This window comes from Carcharodon carcharias, chromosome 10 (assembly GCF_017639515.1).
Source record: "Carcharodon carcharias isolate sCarCar2 chromosome 10, sCarCar2.pri, whole genome shotgun sequence".
In the NCBI taxonomy this organism is placed as follows: Eukaryota; Metazoa; Chordata; class Chondrichthyes; order Lamniformes; family Lamnidae; genus Carcharodon; species Carcharodon carcharias.
In genome coordinates, this window is record NC_054476.1 from 63276765 (window position 1) to 63295968 (window position 19204).

Sequence of the window (19204 nt, forward strand, 5' to 3'; positions counted from 1 at the left end):
CTCCTGCTCCTATTTTCTATGTTTCTAGAATACTGGGTAGATCACACCTCCTCATAGTGACCAGGCCTAGTTGGTGCCAATGTCCAGACCTTGAATGCTGCTATGATATCTTGTGGTGATGTCTGCACTGGAAGAAGGTATTGGTGATGCAGAGTTCCTCCAGGGCACAAAACTCAAGAAGACTTTGTCCATCATCATTGATCCTTCCCACCCCATGTCAACCGAGGCACATCGGCCATGAATCACTGTCTGCCCCCAACATATGCATTGAATCACCAGGATTAATAGCCTTTCGCTATTTGAAATGTTCCTCAGAGTGTCACCTAGGGAACCATAGCAATGCTCTTTGTCTGAGATGTTGCCATACAGAGTTGGTGTTTAGGTACATATGATGTTGATTGTATCTCCATCAGATGATAGCCGCAGGGAGATGAGGCGCAACGAGGTTGTACTGGCAGCTGAATTGACTGTGCCAATAAAGGCAGGGAAACTCATGGGAAGGACTCAGAATATTCTGATCACCAATTTAGCATGAAGAGGATTGGTTTTATATCTTGGCTAATATTCAGAATTGAGTTTTTATTTGATTGTCTGAATCAGCATAACCTGTTATTTACAAATTTCAGTCAAAGAGATTTAAAATGTCTCTCAAGATGTCTGGAACAGACTTGTACAGCAAACAGTAACATCAAAGGAACTGGATTGTTTAACAGTAATTGACAATTAGAGATTAATAACTTTGATTATAGAAGAATTTGGTATTTTGTTATGAAGGAAGATCAGCAAGTAATGAGAAAGGGGAAAGTTCATAATGGGTTGATTATATATGGGCCTTTGATCAAACGCCTTTTCCTAAATTGGAATTTATCATTTAATATTGCATTTTATTTTACTGTCATCTGTGTCATCCTATATCACTAGTGATGTGAAGAGCTTGTTCACTGGATATTGCTATTAAATTTTGTTAAATAAAAATTTAAAGAAATCTTTGTGAAGATCTTCACTTAGGATAGATATTTATATTTCAGTTGTAGTACAGAAAGCCAAACTATCAGTGACTTAGATGCACAGAAAACTATGTGTAATTTAGAGGTTATGCAAAGGTACATATGGGATTCATAAAGTTGAACTATCTATGATGTCGATATAACCAACCCATAAGCATAATGCGCAGAAGCGGTGACCCAGAAGTACTTTCTCTGTCACTATTCCAGAAACTAATATTTTCTGATCTCCCAGTTATCATCTTGGTTCAGCTAAATGTTTTTTGCAGCAATTAGACTGGTCAGTGTAATAGGTCACATATCCTGTTGATTGCTGTTTGCATTGGATAGTAATGGCAGTAGCATATAGAGATTGGAGCAAAAACAGTATGTGAGGCTGAGTCCCAAAGGTCACTTCCTAAGTAATTTAAGATTAGGGTTAGGGTTAGGGTTAGGGTTAGGGTTAGGGTTAGGGTTAGGGTTAGGGTTAAGCCAGGCTTCATCAACCCACAGCTCCAGAGTCATACCTTTAGCATCTCATTTGCAGCTCTCAACCTTATCTAGTTAGATTGCATTATTATGAAAAAAGCCTAAAATAAAATGAAGTCAAGAAAATTACAAATCAAAGAACTAGATGGTAACACAATTCTCATTATTGAGTTAGTAATTTGCTTAAATAAAAAATTATTTTCTATGCTGTCAGGCTTCAAAACAGCATTTGGAAAATGTATGGTAATTAAAAAGATAAATTAGAAGTTCAAACTACCCTAAACAGTGTGGTCTCCTAGTTGTTGATAGTTTATCTCCTGACAGTTTAGCCCTCCCTCAGCTGATGAATCAGTGCTCCTCCATGTCGAACATCACTTGGAGGAAGTACTGAGGTTGGCAAGAATGTACTTCAATGTTCATCACCAAGAGTGGCTCAGTAGCACCACCCCTGACCGAGCTGGCTGAGTCCTAAAGGGCATAGCTACTAGACTGGTTCTGCAGCAGGTGGTGAGGGAAGCAACAAGATGGAAAAACATACTTGACCTCATTCTCACCAACCTGCCTGCCGCAGATGCATCTGTCCATGACAGTATTGATAGAAGTGCCCACCGCACAGTCATTGTGGAGATGAAATCCCGCCTTCACATTGAGGATACGCTCCATTGTGTTGTGTGGCACTACCACCATGCTAAATGGGATAGATTTCGAACAGATCTAGCAACTCAAGATTGGGCTTCCATGAGGTGCTGCGGGCCACCAGCAGCAGCAGAACTGTACTCGAACACAATCTGTAACCTCATGGCTCAACATATCCCTTAAGTTACCACCAAGATAGGATCAACCCTGGTTTAATGAAGAGTGCAGGAGAGCATGCCAGGAGCAGCACCAGGCATACCTAAAAATGAGGTGTCAACCTGGTGAAGCTATAACACAGGACCACTCACATGCCAAACAGTATAAGCGGCAAGTGATAGACAGAGCTAAGTGATCCCACAACAAACAGATCAGATCTAAGCTCTGCAGTCCTGCCACATCAAGTCATGAATGGTGGTGGACATTTAAACAACTCTTTGGAGTAGGCTCCACAAATATCCCCATCCTCAGTGATGGGGGAGCCCAGCACATCAGTGCAAAAGATAAAGCTGAAGCATTTGTTACAATCTTCAGCCAGAAGTGTCAAGTGGATGATCCATCTCGGCCTCTTCCATAGGTCCCCAGCATCACAGATGCCAGTCTTCAGCCAATTTGATTCACTCCAAGTGATATCAAGAAATGGCTGAAAGCACTCTGGATAGTGCAAAGGCTATGGGGCCTGACAATATTCTGGCAATAGCATTGAAGACTTGTGCTCCAGAACTTGCAACACCCCTAGCCAAACTGTTCCAGTATAGCTACAACACTGGCATCTACCCGGCTATGTGGAAAACTGCCCCGGTACATGCTGTACACAAAAAGCAGGATAAATCCTGTCTGCCCAATTACCACCCCATCAGTCTACTCTTGATCATCAGTAATGTAAGGGGTCATAAACAGTGCTATCAAGCAATAACCTGCTCACTGATGGCCAGTAAGGGTTCCGCCAAGCTACTCAGCTCCTGATTTCATTACAGCCTTGGTTCAAACATGGACAAAAGAGCTGAACTCCTGAGGTGAGGTGAAAGTGACTGTCCTTGACATCAAAGCAGCATTTGACCGAGTGTGGCATCAAGGAGCCCTAGCAAAACTGGAGTCAATGGGAATTAGGGGGAAAACACTCCACTGGTTGGAGTAATACCTAGGACAAAGGAAGCTGGTTGTGGTTGTCAGTCATCTCAGCTCCAGGACCTCACTGCAGGAGTTCCTCAGGGTAGTGTCCTCAACACAACCATCTTCAACTGCTTCATCAATGACCTTCCTTCCATCATAAGGTCAGAAGTGGGGATGTTCTCTGATGACTGCACAATGTTCAGCACCTATTTGTGACTCCTCAGATACTGAAGCAATCCATGTCCAGATGCAGCAAGACCTGGACAATATCCAGAATTGAGCTGACAAGTGGCAAATAACATTCACGCCACACAAGTGCCAGGCAATGACCATCTCCAAAAGAGAGAATCTAACCATTGTCCTTGATATTCAATGGCATTACTTTCACTGAATCCTCACTATCAACATCCTGGGGGTTACCATTGACTAGAAACTTAACTGTGCTATCCATATAAATACTGTGGCTACAAGAGCAGGTCAGAGACTGGAATCCTGCAACAAGTAACTCACCTCCCAACTCTGCAAAGCCTGTTCACCATCTACAAGGCATAAGTCAGGAGTGCGCTGGAATACTTCCCATTTGCCTGGATGAATGCAGCTCCCACAACACTCAAGAAGCTTGACACCGTCCAGGACAAAGCAGCACCACAACCACAAACATTCACTCCCTCCACCACCGACGCACAGTAACAGCAGTGTGTACCATCTACAAGATGCAATGCAGAAATTCACCAAGGCTCCTTAGACAGCATTTTCCAAAACCACAATCACTACTATCTAGAAGGACAAGGGCAGCAGTTAGATGAGAATTCCACCACCTGGAAGTTCCCCAGCAAGTCACTCAACATCCTGACTTGGAAATACATCGGTGCCATTCCGTCACTGTCACTGGCCAAAATCCTGGAACTCCCTTCCAAACAGCACTGCGGGTGTACCTACACCACATGGACTACACCGGTTCAAGAAGGCAGCTCACCTCCGCCTTCTCAAGGGCAACTATGAATATGCAATAAATGCTGGCCCACCGAGCGAAGCCCACATCCCATGAATGAATAAAAAAAAGGGCCATGAGTAGTTAATATTGCTGGATCAAACTGAAGGCAGCAAAGTGGAGGCTGGCTCCAACAAATCTCACGTTAACCAGCCAAACTCTTGCCACAGAGCATGTTGGGGAGTTGTACTTCTATCAAGGTGTTGTCGGTGCATGTAAAACTGCTCCTGCTGCATTTTTGTTTGGCAACAGGAGTTTGGATCTTGTTTAAAGTAGTCAAAGTTTGCTCATCATTCACTTTAAATGTTTGCTGTGGATCCCACTGATCAACATAGACAGATGCTGATAGAGGTTAAAGCCCTCCTTAGGCATGATGTATTGTGTTATGGCTTTGTGCAGGGAAGTTCTATACAGCCTGGGTAGTTCAATTGGTACGTAGTGGGGATCTAAATCCCAGGGTCATCGTTTCAAGTCCCATATTGGGTAATTAATTTTTTTCTTAGATATGAGGCATTTTTTGTATTGATCTTTACTAAAATAGTGTCCTCAAACTAAATATTACAATCAATTCTCCACATTGGAACTTGAGAATTTCATTTACTGAAATTATATATCTTCATCATTTACTTAATTATCAGAAGCATTTTTACAGTTGCTAAATGCAAGGTGGATTAGATACAAGAAGTTGTAACTGGTTAAGGACTGCACAGACCTAAACATGGGTAAATTGAACTTTATTGTTAATTTGTGTCAGGCCATCTTGTTTGTTTTGATGCTGATAGCTGCGACTGACACAAACTGAGCATGTGCAGCAACGTCTCCCCCTAGTGTTGCAGCACAAATAATCAAAGCCTTGAATTATGTCTTTCTGGAGGGGATTGATATATTTGTGCTACACATACATTTCTCCCCACCTAATTCTCAATAACAGATTAAATTGCATATGAATTGGTGGTCGGGGGAGATGGGGGAGGGGGGTCGGTCGGGGGATGGGGGAGGTCGGGGAAGTGGGACCGGGCGGGATAGAGGAGGGAGGGAGGGAGGGATGAGGGAGGGAGGGGGATGGGATGAGGGAGGGAGGGGGATAGGGGGAGGGAGGGAGGGAGGGGGATAGGGGGAGGGAGGGAGGGGGGATAAGGGAGGAAAGGGGAGGGAGGAAAGGGGGATAGGGGAGGGAGGAAAAGGGGATAGGGGAGGGAGGAAAGGGGAGGGAGGAAAGGGGGATAGGGGAGGGAGGGAGGGAGGGGGGATGGGGAGGGAGGGAGGGAGGGGGATGGGGAGGGAGGGAGGGATGGGGGAAGGAGGGGGAATAGGGGAGGGAGGGAAGGAAGGAGGGGGGATAAGGGAGGGAAGGAGGGGGGATAGGGGAGGGAGGGAAGTAGGGGAATAGGGGAGGGAGGGAGGGAAGTAGGGGGGATAGGGGAGGGAAGGAGGGAAGTAGGGGGGATAGGGGAGGGAGGGAGGGAAGTAGGGGGGATAGGGGAGGGAGGGGGGATAGGGGAGGGAGGGAGGGGGATAGGGGAGGGAGGGAGGGGGCATAGGAGAGGGAGGGAGGGGGCATAGGAGAGGGAGGGAGAGAGGGAGGGAGGATAGGGGAGGGGAGGGAGGGAGGGGAGGGAGGGAGGGAGGATAGGGGAGGGGAGGGAGGGAGGGAGGGGGGATAGGGGAGGGAGGGGAGGGAGGGGGGATAGGGGAGGGAGAGAGGGAGAGGGGATAGGGGAGGGGAGGGGGGATGGGGAGGGAGAGAGGGAGAGGGGATAGGGGAGGGGAGGGGGGATAGGGGAGGGAGAGAGGGAGAGGGGAGAGAGGGGGCATAGGGGAGGGAGGGGGCATAGGGGAGGGAGGGGGCATAGGGGAGGGAGGATAGGGGATGGGGAGGGAGGATAGGGGATGGGGAGGGAGGATAGGGGATGGGGAGGGAGGATAGGGGATGGGGAGGGAGGGAGGGGGGATAGGGGATGGAGAGGGAGGGGGGATAGGGGATGGAGAGGGAGGGGGGATAGGGGATGGAGAGGGAGGGAGGGAGGGGGGATAGGGGATGGAGAGGGAGGGAGGGAGGGGGGATAGGGGTTGGAGAGGGAGGGAGGGAGTGAGGGAGGGAGGGAGGGAGGGGGGATAGGGGTTGGAGAGGGAGGGAGGGAGGGGGGATAGGGGTTGGAGAGGGAGGGAGGGAGGGGGGATAGGGGAGGAAGGGGGGATAGGGGAGGAAGGGAGGGAGGGGGGATAGGGGAGGAAGGGAGGGAGGGGGGATAGGGGAGGGAGGGAGGGGGGGGGATAGGGGAGGGAGAGGGAGGGAGGGGGGATAGGGGAGGGAGAGGGAGGGAGGGGGGATAGGGGATGGAGAGGGAGGGAGGGGGGATAGGGGATGGAGAGGGAGGGAGGTGGGATAGGGGATGGAGAGGGAGGGAGGTGGGATAGGGGATGGAGAGGGAGAGAGGGGGGATACGGGATGGAGAGGGAGAGGGGGGATACGGAGATGGAGAGGGAGGGAGGGGGGATAGGGGATCGGGAGGGAGGGGGGATAGGGGATGGAGAGGGAGGGAGGTGGGATAGGGGATGGAGAGGGAGAGAGGGGGGATAGGGGATGGAGAGGGAGGGGGGATAGGAGATGGAGAGGGAGGGAGGGGAGATAGGGGATCGGGAGGGAGGGGGGATAGGGGATGGAGAGGGAGGGAGGGGGGATAGGGGATCGGGAGGGAGGGGGGATAGGAGATGGAGATGGAGGGAGGGGGGATAGGGGATCGGGAGGGAGGGGGGATAGGGGATGGAGAGGGAGGGGGATGGGGAGGAAGGGAGGGAGGGGGATAGGGGAGGAAGGGAGGGAGGGGGATAGGGGAGGAAGGGACGGAGGGGGATAGGGGAGGAAGGGAGGGAGGGGGATAGGGGAGGAAGGGAGGGAGGGGGATAGGGAGGGGAGGGAGGGAGGGGGTCGGGGGGGGATAGGGGTCGGGGGGCTTGGGGGAGGGGTCGGAAGGAGGTCGGGGTCAGGAGGGGGGTCGGGGAAGGGGGTGTGGAGAAGAGATGAGGTACCCGATTGGTGGAGGGGGGCGGTTTTGAAGGTCCAGGTTCGGTGAGGAGAAGGGGATTAAGCTCATGGTTTGGTCCGGGAAGGGAAGACGAGGCTTCCGGCGGCCTCTGAGCTCTGAGAGGAAGAACTGACACTCCAGTTCTGCAGATGCTCAAACTGCCCCGACCCGGCGTCTTCACATCACTGCCGGTCACGTGCCGTCCGCTGTCTTCCTCCGTTAGGAACCTTTGTCCGCGGGCCTCTTGTGCGGGTGTGTAGTTCCGGGGGGGGGGGGGGTGGGTGGGGGGTGTCCGGAGACACGGGAGGTGCTGTCGCTGGTAGATGTCAGAGAAGTTGAAGCCGAGTTTTGAGCCGGAGCAGGAGTCTGAGAGAAGGAAGAGTTAGCAGGTACCTGGGAACAGGAGAAGGACGGGTATGGAAATGATAGATCTTGTGTAGAACGCAGGCTCACCAGTATACCCGGAATGGTGTATGCATGTAATAGTGTGTTACATAAACTGTGACTGGATATCAGCAATAAACTTTTATCTAATCATGTGCCTGAGGTAGTGTGCACAACTAACAATGTGCCCAATAGTGTGTCGCATATTGTGTGTTTTATACCTGGAGTAGAACGTACATAACAATATGCCAGTAAAGCATATACATCTTAGCGTGTGCCAGTATACCTAGGATATAGTGTGTATATAATAGTGTTCCAGTCTATCCAGAATTGTATGCCAATATGCTTTGGGTAGGATGTACATAAAATAGTGTGCTATGCGGAGGGCGTCCTGGATGACTGGGGGAAAATCGTCAAGCTGCCAAAGGAAGGGAACCTTATCGACTGCAACAACTGGAGGGGCACAGCACTGTTGCCAATACCTGATAAGGTCTTCAACATGGTGCTCCTCAAGCAGAAGTAGACAGTACCCTTTGTGAAGAACAGGCAGGTTTCTGGGGTGGCAGATTATACTGCGAGCAAATCTTTTTGGTCAGGAACATCATAGAGCAAAGCCTATGATGTATCAGAAGCCACTTATCAGTTTCATTGCTTTCAAGAAGACTTTCAATAGTATCCATCAGCAGTCATTCTGGTACATTGCAAGACAGTACGGCATTCCGTCACAATATATTAACATCTTCAGTGCCATATACTATGATTCCAGCTGTTGTGTCAAGACCAGCATGAGCACTTTGGACTCTTGCAACATCATCACAGGAGTACAGCTCCTACACTTGTATTCAACATCAGTGTTTGCCAGTTTCTTCCTATTGAAGTAGCTGCTGATATTCATTGAAAATGCTTGTCAAGCCTATTGTTCGAATCATCTTCAGTTACTCTACAGCCCAGAAAACCTTCCCTGTTTGGTATGGGTGCAGTAACTTCTCAGAAATGTTCATCTGAAGTCCATCTCTCAGGCATAGTGGAATGGGGATACCAGTGTTTGAAGACAAGGAAATAGATTTTGGAAATTGATATAGATGACTATTGGGACACAATGTAGCCTGCTAGGCTGCATATCCTCCCCATTTCTTTTACTCTTGGTTATTGGTTTCATCATGAGGAAGGTGATGTTGGGTGCAGACTTTGGCATCCCATGGCAACACCACCGGTTGATGGACCTGGATTTTGCAGACAACATCGCCTTGCTGGCCGAAGAGTTGTGCATGCACTCCAAGACGTGACCACTGGTCTTGAGTAGTAGTGCAAAGGTTGGTCTACGCATCAGCCGCAAGAAGACCAAGAAAATGATGACTGGATGATAACAAGGCCCTCCCAACACCATCAGGCAACAGAATGTTGATTATGTTGACCACCTCCCCTACCTAGGAATTAATATCTCCGGGAGGGTGATTTAGAGACCGATGTGTACACAAGAATCGGCAAAGCAGCATCAATTTTCCAGTGACTCCACACAGTTTGGGCAACCAACACTGTTAACACAACCGTGAAGCTGCAATCCTACATGTCCATAGTAGTTCCAACTGCACTCTATGCCAGTGAGAGAATAGCAAAGGTGTCATGTAAGTTGAACATCTTTCTCCAGTGCTACCCATATAAGATCCTGGGCATGATATTGGAGCGACAGCATCACCAAAGAAGAAGTACTACAAAGTACTGGTCAGGCGCCTGCAGGACATCATGACAGAAAGATGACTGAGGCTGACAGGACATGTGTTTCCCCTCCTGGATGTTTGCCCCACCAGAGTGGCTATAGAATGAACGCTACCACATGAAAGGAGAAGATGGGACCAGCCAAAGAAGACCTGGCAAAATACATTTAAGGAGGACCTTCGAGAGCGGGACACCACCTGGGCTGGAGCGAAAGGTGGACCAGTGACGAAGTTTTACTGCCCATTTCCCGCATGGGACCGGAAGAACTAAGCCTAAGTAAGATTATAGAGTATACATCTAATAGTGCGGCATTTTTCCCCGAGCCAGAGTGTTAGTGGATCAGTGGTAACACTGTCATCTCTGAGTTGGAAGGTTGTGGGTTCAAGTCCCACACCAGCTACTTGAGCATAAAATCTAGGTTGACATCCCAGTGCAGTACCGAGGAGTGCTGCATTACTGGAAGTGCTGTCTTTTGGATGATGCTAAACAGTGACCCCATCTGCCCTCTTAGATGGATGTAAAAGATCCTGTGACACTGATAAGAGCAGTTCTCCCTAGCTAATATTTATACCTCAAGCAACATCACTAAAGCAAATTATCTGATGATTACTTTTTGTAGGATCTTGCAATGTGCAAATTAGCTGCCACATTTCCTACATTAGCAACGATAGTTGAGAAGTACCTGATATGGTTGTAAAGCACTTCTGGGACATTCTGTGGTTGTGAAAGTTGCAAGTCGTCCTTTTTTCTCTTGTTGCATTGAGCAGTGTGCCAGTATATCTGATAGTGTTTAACTCCTGGTATGGCACAATATGCTGTTCAGAGTATATACCTGTGGATATGCTGATATACTTCAGAAGAGTGTACATACAATATATACCCGGGATAGAACATACACTGTACAATGTCATTTTATAATGGGAAAAATGCAAATAAATGCGCTTGTACACCATAGTAATGTACAGTTAATGGTACGCCTGTATACCTGGAATAGAGTGTACATATAATACGTAGTACAAAATCATCATGTAGGTCATTGTGTTTTACTGAAATTTTTATTCTCAACTGTGTAGCAATGTAATATAATAACCTTTGAAAGGGGGAGGAGAAACAGTGGCACATAGAAAGAGTTTCCTGCATTTGATCTTACTTTCTCTGTACACCTGTTGCGGAAGTGTAAAGTTGTCATAACAAGAATTATACTTCAACCGTATATATCTTTTGTAAACGCTATGACATGGTTAAACCCACAGTTGTAGATTAGATTGATTTGAGATCTTGGACCATGTGGTTGTAGTGAATATTGAGACTTCACAATTAAGTGAGGTAGTGTCACTGGTTGTTGCTATGTTTTGGATGCTGGCCTTTCAGCCCTGGAACCTGGACTCAAATCTAGCCCAGAATGATGAGATTAAAGTCTCTTCTATCTGCTGATTTTAAGAATCCTGTGTGAAATGAGTTTGGACTACCTTGGCTCAGTTTCTAGGAGGCATTAGCCCACAGAGCAGAACTTAGACTAATTGTTAATGGAAATAATAGAAAGGATGTCATACTGTTGCAGTAGTGTAGGCACTCTTGAAGTTGGGGATGAGGCATGTTGTGATAGTAGATTAGAGCTGACTGTGTTGGTGTTTGATACTAATACTGGATATCTGAAAGGAATGAGTTCAGTTTTCTAGTACCAGCATCCCTCATGTTGATCACAAAAGAAGATCAAAAATTAGGGCAAGTGAATCAGGTAGAAATGCTATTGTAGATTTTTTGAACTGTAGGTGCATGTGGATAATAGGATCCATGTAGGAACATCACTAGTAATAACAGCTTGCATTTATGTAATGTCCCACATTTTAGAAAGATGTGATAACCATTAAATGTAAAGAAAGAAGACAAACTTGAGCAGGGATGGAGATGTGCAGTTGGAGTTAGCAGTTTAGGCCAAACAAAGTGAGGGAAAAGTCTTGAAAGGTGACTTTCAAAAGCAGGAAGGGAGATGGTAAGGCAAAAGATTTATAGAGAATGTTGGAGGGCTGGGTAACTGAAAGAGCAGTTAATGAGTAACAAAGAAGAGATCAGTACCAGAGGACTGAAGGGTACAAGTATAGAATTAGGTAGAAATTACAGCAGGGAACTAGGCCATTCAGCTTAACCAGTCCATGTTGGCGTTTATTCTCCACATAAATAATTGTCCTAATCCTGTTCCCATTCCCTTTTCTTCCATTCATCTTTTCTTAAATGTTGACATTTAGTGACACTTCAGTCACTAACTCTGGTAACGCATTCCTGAGTTTGCAGCCTTTATATTAAAAAAAAGGCACCCGCTCTTTGCCCTTAATCGCATACATTTAATCATATCTGCCTCCTCATTCAAGATTCCCCAAGTGCTGGAAAAAGTCTTGTTTTTATCTACTGTATCCCATTCCTTCATAGTTTTAAAGGTCCTTAGCAAATCGTTCTGCAATCTCTTAATTTGTAATTAAAACAGCCTCAATTTTTCTAGACTTCCTTGGTATTTGTATTTGCACAGTTCAGACAGCATTTTAGTGAATCTGTGGTGTACTCGCTCTGATATCTCAATATCTTCCCCGTAGAGTGGAGTCTAAAATTATACATAGTCAGACCACAGTTGGAGTACTAAGTTTTATATTGAGTTATCTTGACAATTCAACCTGTATATCTTATACTTCTTGTACAGTTCTATCTCCTAGTTGTAGATCTGTAATATAAATGCCACTGTTGTCCTTTAACCTGTGTGAAATATTATTCATGAACTGATACATTGGTGAAGATCCAACTATTTTTCTACACTTGTATTCAACATCAGTGTTTGCCAGTTTCTTCCTATTGAAGTAGCTGCTGATATTCATTGAAAATGCTTGTCAAGTCTATTGTTCGAATCATCTTCAGTTACTCTACAGCCCAGAAAACCTTCCCTGTTTGGTATGGGTGCAGTAACTTCTCAGAAATATTCATCTGAAGTCCATCTCTCAGGCATAGTGGAATGGGGATACCGGTGTTTGAAGACAAGGAAATAGATTTTGGAAATTGATATAGATGACTACTGGGACACAATGTAGCCTGCTAATAGAAGTGTAGGGCTTTGAGTGGTTAAAGATGTGGATAAGAGCATTCTGAATGAATCGTAATTCAAGAAGGTAGAAGAGAGGAGGAGAACATTAGGCGGGTTGAACCTTGAAGTGAATAAAAGCATTGACTAGATGTTATAATATCCCTTTAAGGGATAGCAGCAGGCCATCACTAAGGGAAGTGTGTCATGTGATCCATCCTCAGTTTCACTTTGGCCTGGAGCAGAACACAGCAGACATGGCTTTGCTGCTGATGTCCTCAAGCTTTCTACCTGTGTTATATATGTTCACAGGTACCTAGAATTAAAAAATGAACCCACAACGTGTTTGCACAATCCTGTATGCCTTTATATCATTTTAATACATGACACTGGATTCACAGCAGCTGTGAGAAAAATGGGGTGACACTTTGAAGGTAGAAAAAGAGTGCTTTGGTTATGTGGTGTTGATGAGTATGAATGACTCGAAAGGTCAACTCTTTTCTTCTCCGCCGATGCTGCCAGACCTGCTGAGTTTTTCCAGGTAATTCTGTTTTTGTTTTTGTTTTGGATTTCCAGCATCCGCAGTTTTTTTGTTTTTATCTAGGTGTGAGTGGCAACCATTTGTTGTACTCAGCAGAGCATTATGAATGTTTGGAATTCTTTACCCAAGAGAACTGTGGATACCCAGTCATTGAGTACATTCAAGACAGAGGTTGATATTGGAAAGAGTGGGACTGTGGAGTTGAGGTAAAAGATCAGTCATGATCTTGTTGAAAGATGGAGCAAGCTCGAAGGGCCAAATGGCCTACTCCTACTATTTCTTATGTTTTATGTCCAAGAAGCGAACTTACTGGGGATTTCAAAGAGATAAACCTCGGAGGATCAGTTTGGACAGTATCAAGCCACCTTGCAGTTGATAAGATAGCATGAGATTTCAAAATCCAGGAAGGTGTTGAGGGGGCCAAAATAAAAGCCAGAAATGCTGAAAAAGTAATCTGGGCTGACCTGTGCACAGTGGTCTAGTCAATCTTTAGAATCAGTGTTAATTTCGATAGGTCAGCAGCTGATTGGTGGGAAGTTGGAACTGTCTGGTGTTTGAGGACAAAGGGTGGATTTATATTTTATAAAAACATCACTGCTTTTCAAGCAGTTCTGGCACAGCTGCTCTTTCAGTGAATTTGTTTCTGTTATCCTTTCTCTTTAACAAAGCTTCAATTTTTCATCTTTCTTTGACTTCTTTTTTCCTTCACCTCCAGTTTTGAATTTTCTCCCCGTCTTCATTTCTGCTTTATATGTGACAGTTGTTTTCAGTGAACGCTTTAGTTCTTATGCTGTCCTGCTCTCTGCTGTAGTTTTACCTCCTGCAATATTTTTTTTCTTTTTTGATAAAGGCTTCTCTTTGGTGTATACAGCCAAATAACACTTGGAAGCAGCCTTCTTGAATAGGTGATGGTGGTCAGCCTCTGACTTCTTAGACCACTTTTGAAGAATCAGGCACACTCCTTCTGTAGCCTTTTTATAAAATGGAAACATTTTGACTTCGCAATATTTGGAAACATGCACACTTTTCACTTGGACTCTTTCTGTAGGATCATCCCTGCATTGATCTTCACAGGCAAACTGCAAGTGCAGCTGTGCCTTTCTTTATTTGCCCATGTTCTTCCGTTTCTCTTTGGTAAGGGTCCACTGGCATGTGCTGTTCTCCAATATCTCGCCCAGATGGTCACTCTTCATGTGTTAACCTTGCCAGTGAGCGTGCTGAACCATACCAGGCAACACAGTCTAGCCCATTTCAGAGACCACAAATTGTCACATCGAATCTAAGTTTGTGTTGTGTGCAATCTTTGAGCGCTTGTTCATTTTGTTTGAATTAAACTCCTTGCTGCTGGAGGTTGTTTTCTGAATAATCTCTGGATTGTTACCTGAGCCACGAGCAAATTGGAGCAGGGTAAATAAGATTAGAGAATTAAATGCATGGCTCAAAGATATTGGTTTGGAATAAATGGGTTTCGATTCATGGGACACTGGCACCTGTACTGGTGAAAGTGGGAGCTGTACCATTGGGACAGTGTTCACCTGAACCGTGCTGGAAGCAGTGTTGGCAGAGAGGGTTTTAAACTAAATAGTGGGGTTGCAGGATCAGGTGAGGGAAGATGTGATAAATTAAAGAGAGTGGATAAGGCAAGAGGGCAATAAGGGAATTGATAATGTGTGTGCGTGGCAGGAAGGGACAGAGTGTACAAACTTAAGAGCATGCCAGCAGATAAGGCTAGAGCTTGTGAAAATAATAAGAAAACAGAATTAAAGGCACTCTATCTGAATGCACACATCATTCACAACAAGGTAGATGAATTGACAGCACAAAAGGAAGTAAACATATGAACAGACGGATTAGGAGCAGGAATAGGCCACTTGGATCTTCAAACCTGCTCTGCTGTTCAATAAGATCATGGCTGATCTGATTGTAACCTCAACCCCACATTCCTGCCTACACCCAAAAATCTTTCACCCCCTTGTTAATCAAGAATCTGTCTAGCTCTGCCTTAAAAATATTTAAAGACTCTGCTTCTACCGCCCTCAGAGGAAGAGAATTCCAAAGACTCACAACCTTCTGTGAGAAAAAGTTTCTCTTCGTCTGTGTCTTAAATGAATGACTCCTTATTTTTAAACAGTGACCCTAGTTCTAGATTCTCCCACAAGAGGAAACATCCTCTCTTCATCCACTCTGTCAAGACTCCTCAGGATCTCAAAGGTTTCAATCAAGTCGCCTCTTACTCTTCTAAACTCCAGTGGATACAAGCTTAACCTGTCCAACTTTTCCACATAAGACAACCCGCCCATTCCTGGTATTAGTCTAGTAACCCTTCTCTGAACTGCTTTTAATGCATTTACATCTTTCCTTAAATAAGGAGCCCAGTACTGTACACAATACTCCAGATGTGGACTCACCAGGGCCTTGTGCAACTGAAGCATAAGCTCCCTACTTTTCTAACCAATTCACCTTGTAATAAATTATAACATTCTATTAGCTTTCCTAATTACTAGGACAGATTCCTTTGAACCCCAGAGCTCTGCAATCTCTCACCATTTAGATAATAAGCTTTTTTATTTTTCCTGCCAAAATGGACAATTTCACATTTGCCCACATTATACTCCATTTGTCAGATCTTTGCCCACTCCCTTAACCTATCTATGTCCCTTTGTAGCTTCCTTATGTCCTCTTCACAGTTTATTTTCCTACCTATCTTTGTGTCATCAGCAAATTTAGCAACCATTCCTTTGGTCTGTTCATCCAGGTGATTTGTATAAATTGTGAAAAGCTGAGGCCCCAGCACTGATCCCTGTGGCACACCACTTATTACATCTTGCCAACCAGAAAAAGACCCATTTATGCCAACTCTCTGCTTCCTGTTAGCTAGCCAATCTTCTATCCATGCAAATATGTTATCCCCTACACTGAGCTTTTATTTACTGCAATAACCTTTGATATGGCACTTTATCAAATGCCTCCTGGAAATCTAAGTACAGTACAACCACCTTTATCCACAGCACGTGACTCCTGCAAAGAACCCCAATAGATTGGTTAAACGTGACTTGCCTTTCACAAAACTATGTTGACTCTGCCTGATTACCTTAAGTGCCCTGCTATAACATCTTTAGTAATAGTGTCTGACATTTTCTCTATGACAGATGTTAGGCTAACTGGCCTGCAATTTTCTGTTTTCTGTCTTCCTCCCTTTTTGAATAAAGGAGTTACATTTGCTGTTTTCCAATCTAATGGAACCTTCCCCGAATCTAGGGAATTTTGGAAAATTAAAACCAATGCATCAACTATCTCACCAGCCACTTCTTTCAAGACCTTAGGGTGAAGTCCATCTGCACTCAGGGATTTGTCAGCCTGCAGCCCCAACAATTTGCTCAACACCAATTCCCTGATGATTGTAATTATCCCGAGTTCCTCCCTCCCATTTCCTGATTTACAACTATTTCTGGGATGTTACTTTTGTCCTGTATAGTGAAGACCGAAGCAAAATTAATTCATCCACCATCTCCCTACTTTCATGACCAACTCCCCAGACACAATTTGTATATGACCAATGCTCACTTTGTTAACTCTTCTTATTTGTATATCTCTAGAAACTCTTACTATCCATCTTTAAATTACTAGCTAGCTTTCTCTTGCACTCAAATTTTTCCTTCCTTATTAATCTTTTTGTCATTCTTTGGTGTTCTTTATATTCTTTCCAATCTTCTGACCTGCCACCCATTATTGCCCAATTATATGCTTTTTCTTTAAGTTTGATACTGTCTTTAACTTTTTTAGTTCACCACGGATGGTGGGCCCTCCCTTGAAATTTTTCTGTTTCATTGGAATATATATATTCTGTGCATTCTGAAATATCCCTTTAAATGTCTGCCACTGAATCTCTATTGACCTATCCCTTAACCTCATTTTCCAGTTCACTTTAGCTAGCTCTGCTTTCATGCCCTTATAGTTGTCCTTATTTAAGTTTAAAATACTAATCTTGAATGCACTATCTCAAAATGAATGTAAAATTCAATCATATTATTGCTGCTACTGAGGGTACCTTCACTATCAGGTTAACAATCAATCCTATCTCGTTGCACAATACCAGGTATAGTACAGCTTGCTCTCTGGCTGGCTCCAGAACATGCTATTCTAAGAAACTATCCCAAAAACATTCTTTGAACTTCTCATCACGGCTACCTTTGCCCACCTGATTTTTCCAGTCTATGTGTCGATTAAAATCTCCCATGATTATTGCTGTACTTTCCGATAAGTTCCCATTATCTCTTCTTTTGTGCTCTGTCCTACCATGTAGTTACAATTAGGGGGCCTCTACACCACTCTCGCACATGACTTCTTTCATTTATCATTTCTCATCCTGATCCAAGCCGCTTCTACATCCTGGTTTCTTGAACTTAGGTCACCCCTCTCTAATGTGCTAATACCATCATTAATTAGCAGAGCCACCTCTCCACCTTTTCCTAACTTCCTGTCTTTCCTAAATGTCACGTATCCTTCACTATTCAGGTCCCAATTTATTTCATCCAGTAGCCATGTCTCTGTAATGGCTGTCAGATCGTACTTATTTATTTCTATTTGTGCTATCAGTTCATTTGTTTTGTTTTGAATGCTACATGCATTTAGATACAGAGCCTTTAGTTTTATCCTTTTATTATTTTTATAGCATCTGGCCTTATTTGTTGATTTACTCTTAGATTTGTACTCTGTCCCTTCCTGTCAGTCTGTTTATCATTTCCAATATTAATACCTGCTTCTCTTGCCTTTGGTTTACCACATCTTCCCAAATTTGATCCCTTTCCCCCACTATTCAGTTTAAAACCCTTTCTACTTCCTTAGGTGGCTTACGAGGACACCAGAGCCCCAGCACGGTTCAGGTGTAGACCATCCCAACGGTACAGATCCCACTTTCCCCAATACTGGTGCCAGTGCCACATGAACTGGAACCCACTTACCCCACACCAGTCTTTGAGCCATGCATTCATCCCTCTAATCTTATTTGTCCTATGCCAATTTGCACGTGACTCAGGTAATAATCCAGAGATTATTACCTTTGAGGTTCTGCTTCTTAATTTGGTGCCTAGCTCCTCAGACTGGCTATGCAGAACTTCCTTCCTCATCCTGCCTATGTCTTTGGTACCTAAATGGACCACCACTACTGGATCCTCTCGCTCCCACTGCAAGTTCCTTTCCAACTCTGAGCAAATGTCTTGAACCCTGGCACCGGGCAGGCAACATAGCTTCTGCATTCTTGCTCCTTGCTACAGAGAACATTGTCAATCCCCCTTACTGTACTGTCCCCTATCGTCACTACAATTTCTTTATACTCCTCCCACTTAAATGACTTCCTGTACCACAGTGCCATGGTCAGTCAGCTCATCCACCCTGCAGCCCCCACTCTCATCCAAACAAGCTGAAAGAACCTCAGACCTGTTTGACAATTGCAGAGACTGACACCCCTGCCCTCTGGGTCCCCTTACCTGCTGCAGCTACGTCACACCCTCCTGTTCCTGTCCACTTTCCAAATGAGAAGACCCTATCCTAACTGGTGTGACCGCCTCCTGGTACAAAGCATCCAGTGTTCTCCTCCCTAATATGTCATTGTGTCCGCAGCTCAGATTCCCGCTCAGTGACTCTGAGCTGAAGATCCTCAAGCCACAGACACTTATCGCAGACATGCTTGCCCTGGATAACACTGGTATCCAGGAGCTGCCACATGCTGTAGCCATGACACATCACCTATCCTGCCATATTTATGTGCTTTAATTATTTACTTAATTGTTTTATTCAATTATTTATTTTCTTTTTTATATTTATTAATCTTGTAACAAAGTCCTGTACTATTTTAAACTTTAGGAATAGCATAGACCTTGACCACTTACCAGATACTCACCAAACAGCTAGCTTCTTCCCCAAACTCTCTCACTCCATTGAGGTTGCACACTCAGCCTTACCACTTATCACATGAGCCTAATTCACTACTCAATCGATCTCCGTCTCACACTGGCAGAGTTACCTGTCTCCTCGCACGTCCCTTACTGACCTTACAGAGATGTGGCTGCAGCGTGACAAGGCTGGGTCAATGTTCGAGGGTATTTGATATTTAGGAAGGATAAGAAAAGGAGGAGGTGGGTAGTGCTATTAATAAAGGATGAGATCAGAACATTAGTGAGAGAGTATCTTAGATTGGAAGATCAAGATGCCGAATCAGTTTGGGTGGGGGTTAAGAAACAGCAAGGGGCAGTAGACATTCGGTAA

General features: G+C 44.9%; 1 protein-coding gene across 8 annotated transcripts in view; it reads left to right on the plus strand.

The window, feature by feature from the left end:
- gtf2h1 (general transcription factor IIH, polypeptide 1) overlaps positions 1 to 19204 on the plus strand; it is a 97394-nt gene that overhangs the window by 6963 nt on the left and 71227 nt on the right. For 2 of the 8 annotated variants that reach the window (XM_041196565.1, XM_041196566.1), the window contains exon 1: positions 8757 to 9611. The exons of 2 other annotated variants lie outside the window; for them this stretch is intronic. In XM_041196565.1, the coding sequence (XP_041052499.1) occupies positions 9587 to 9611 (25 nt within the window). In that variant the 5' untranslated portion in view covers positions 8757 to 9586. Of the gene's footprint in view, positions 1 to 7517; positions 7650 to 8756; positions 9612 to 19204 lie in introns of those variants that run through there. 4 more of the 8 variants (XM_041196569.1, XM_041196568.1, XM_041196567.1 and 1 more) reach the window with 4 other exon arrangements.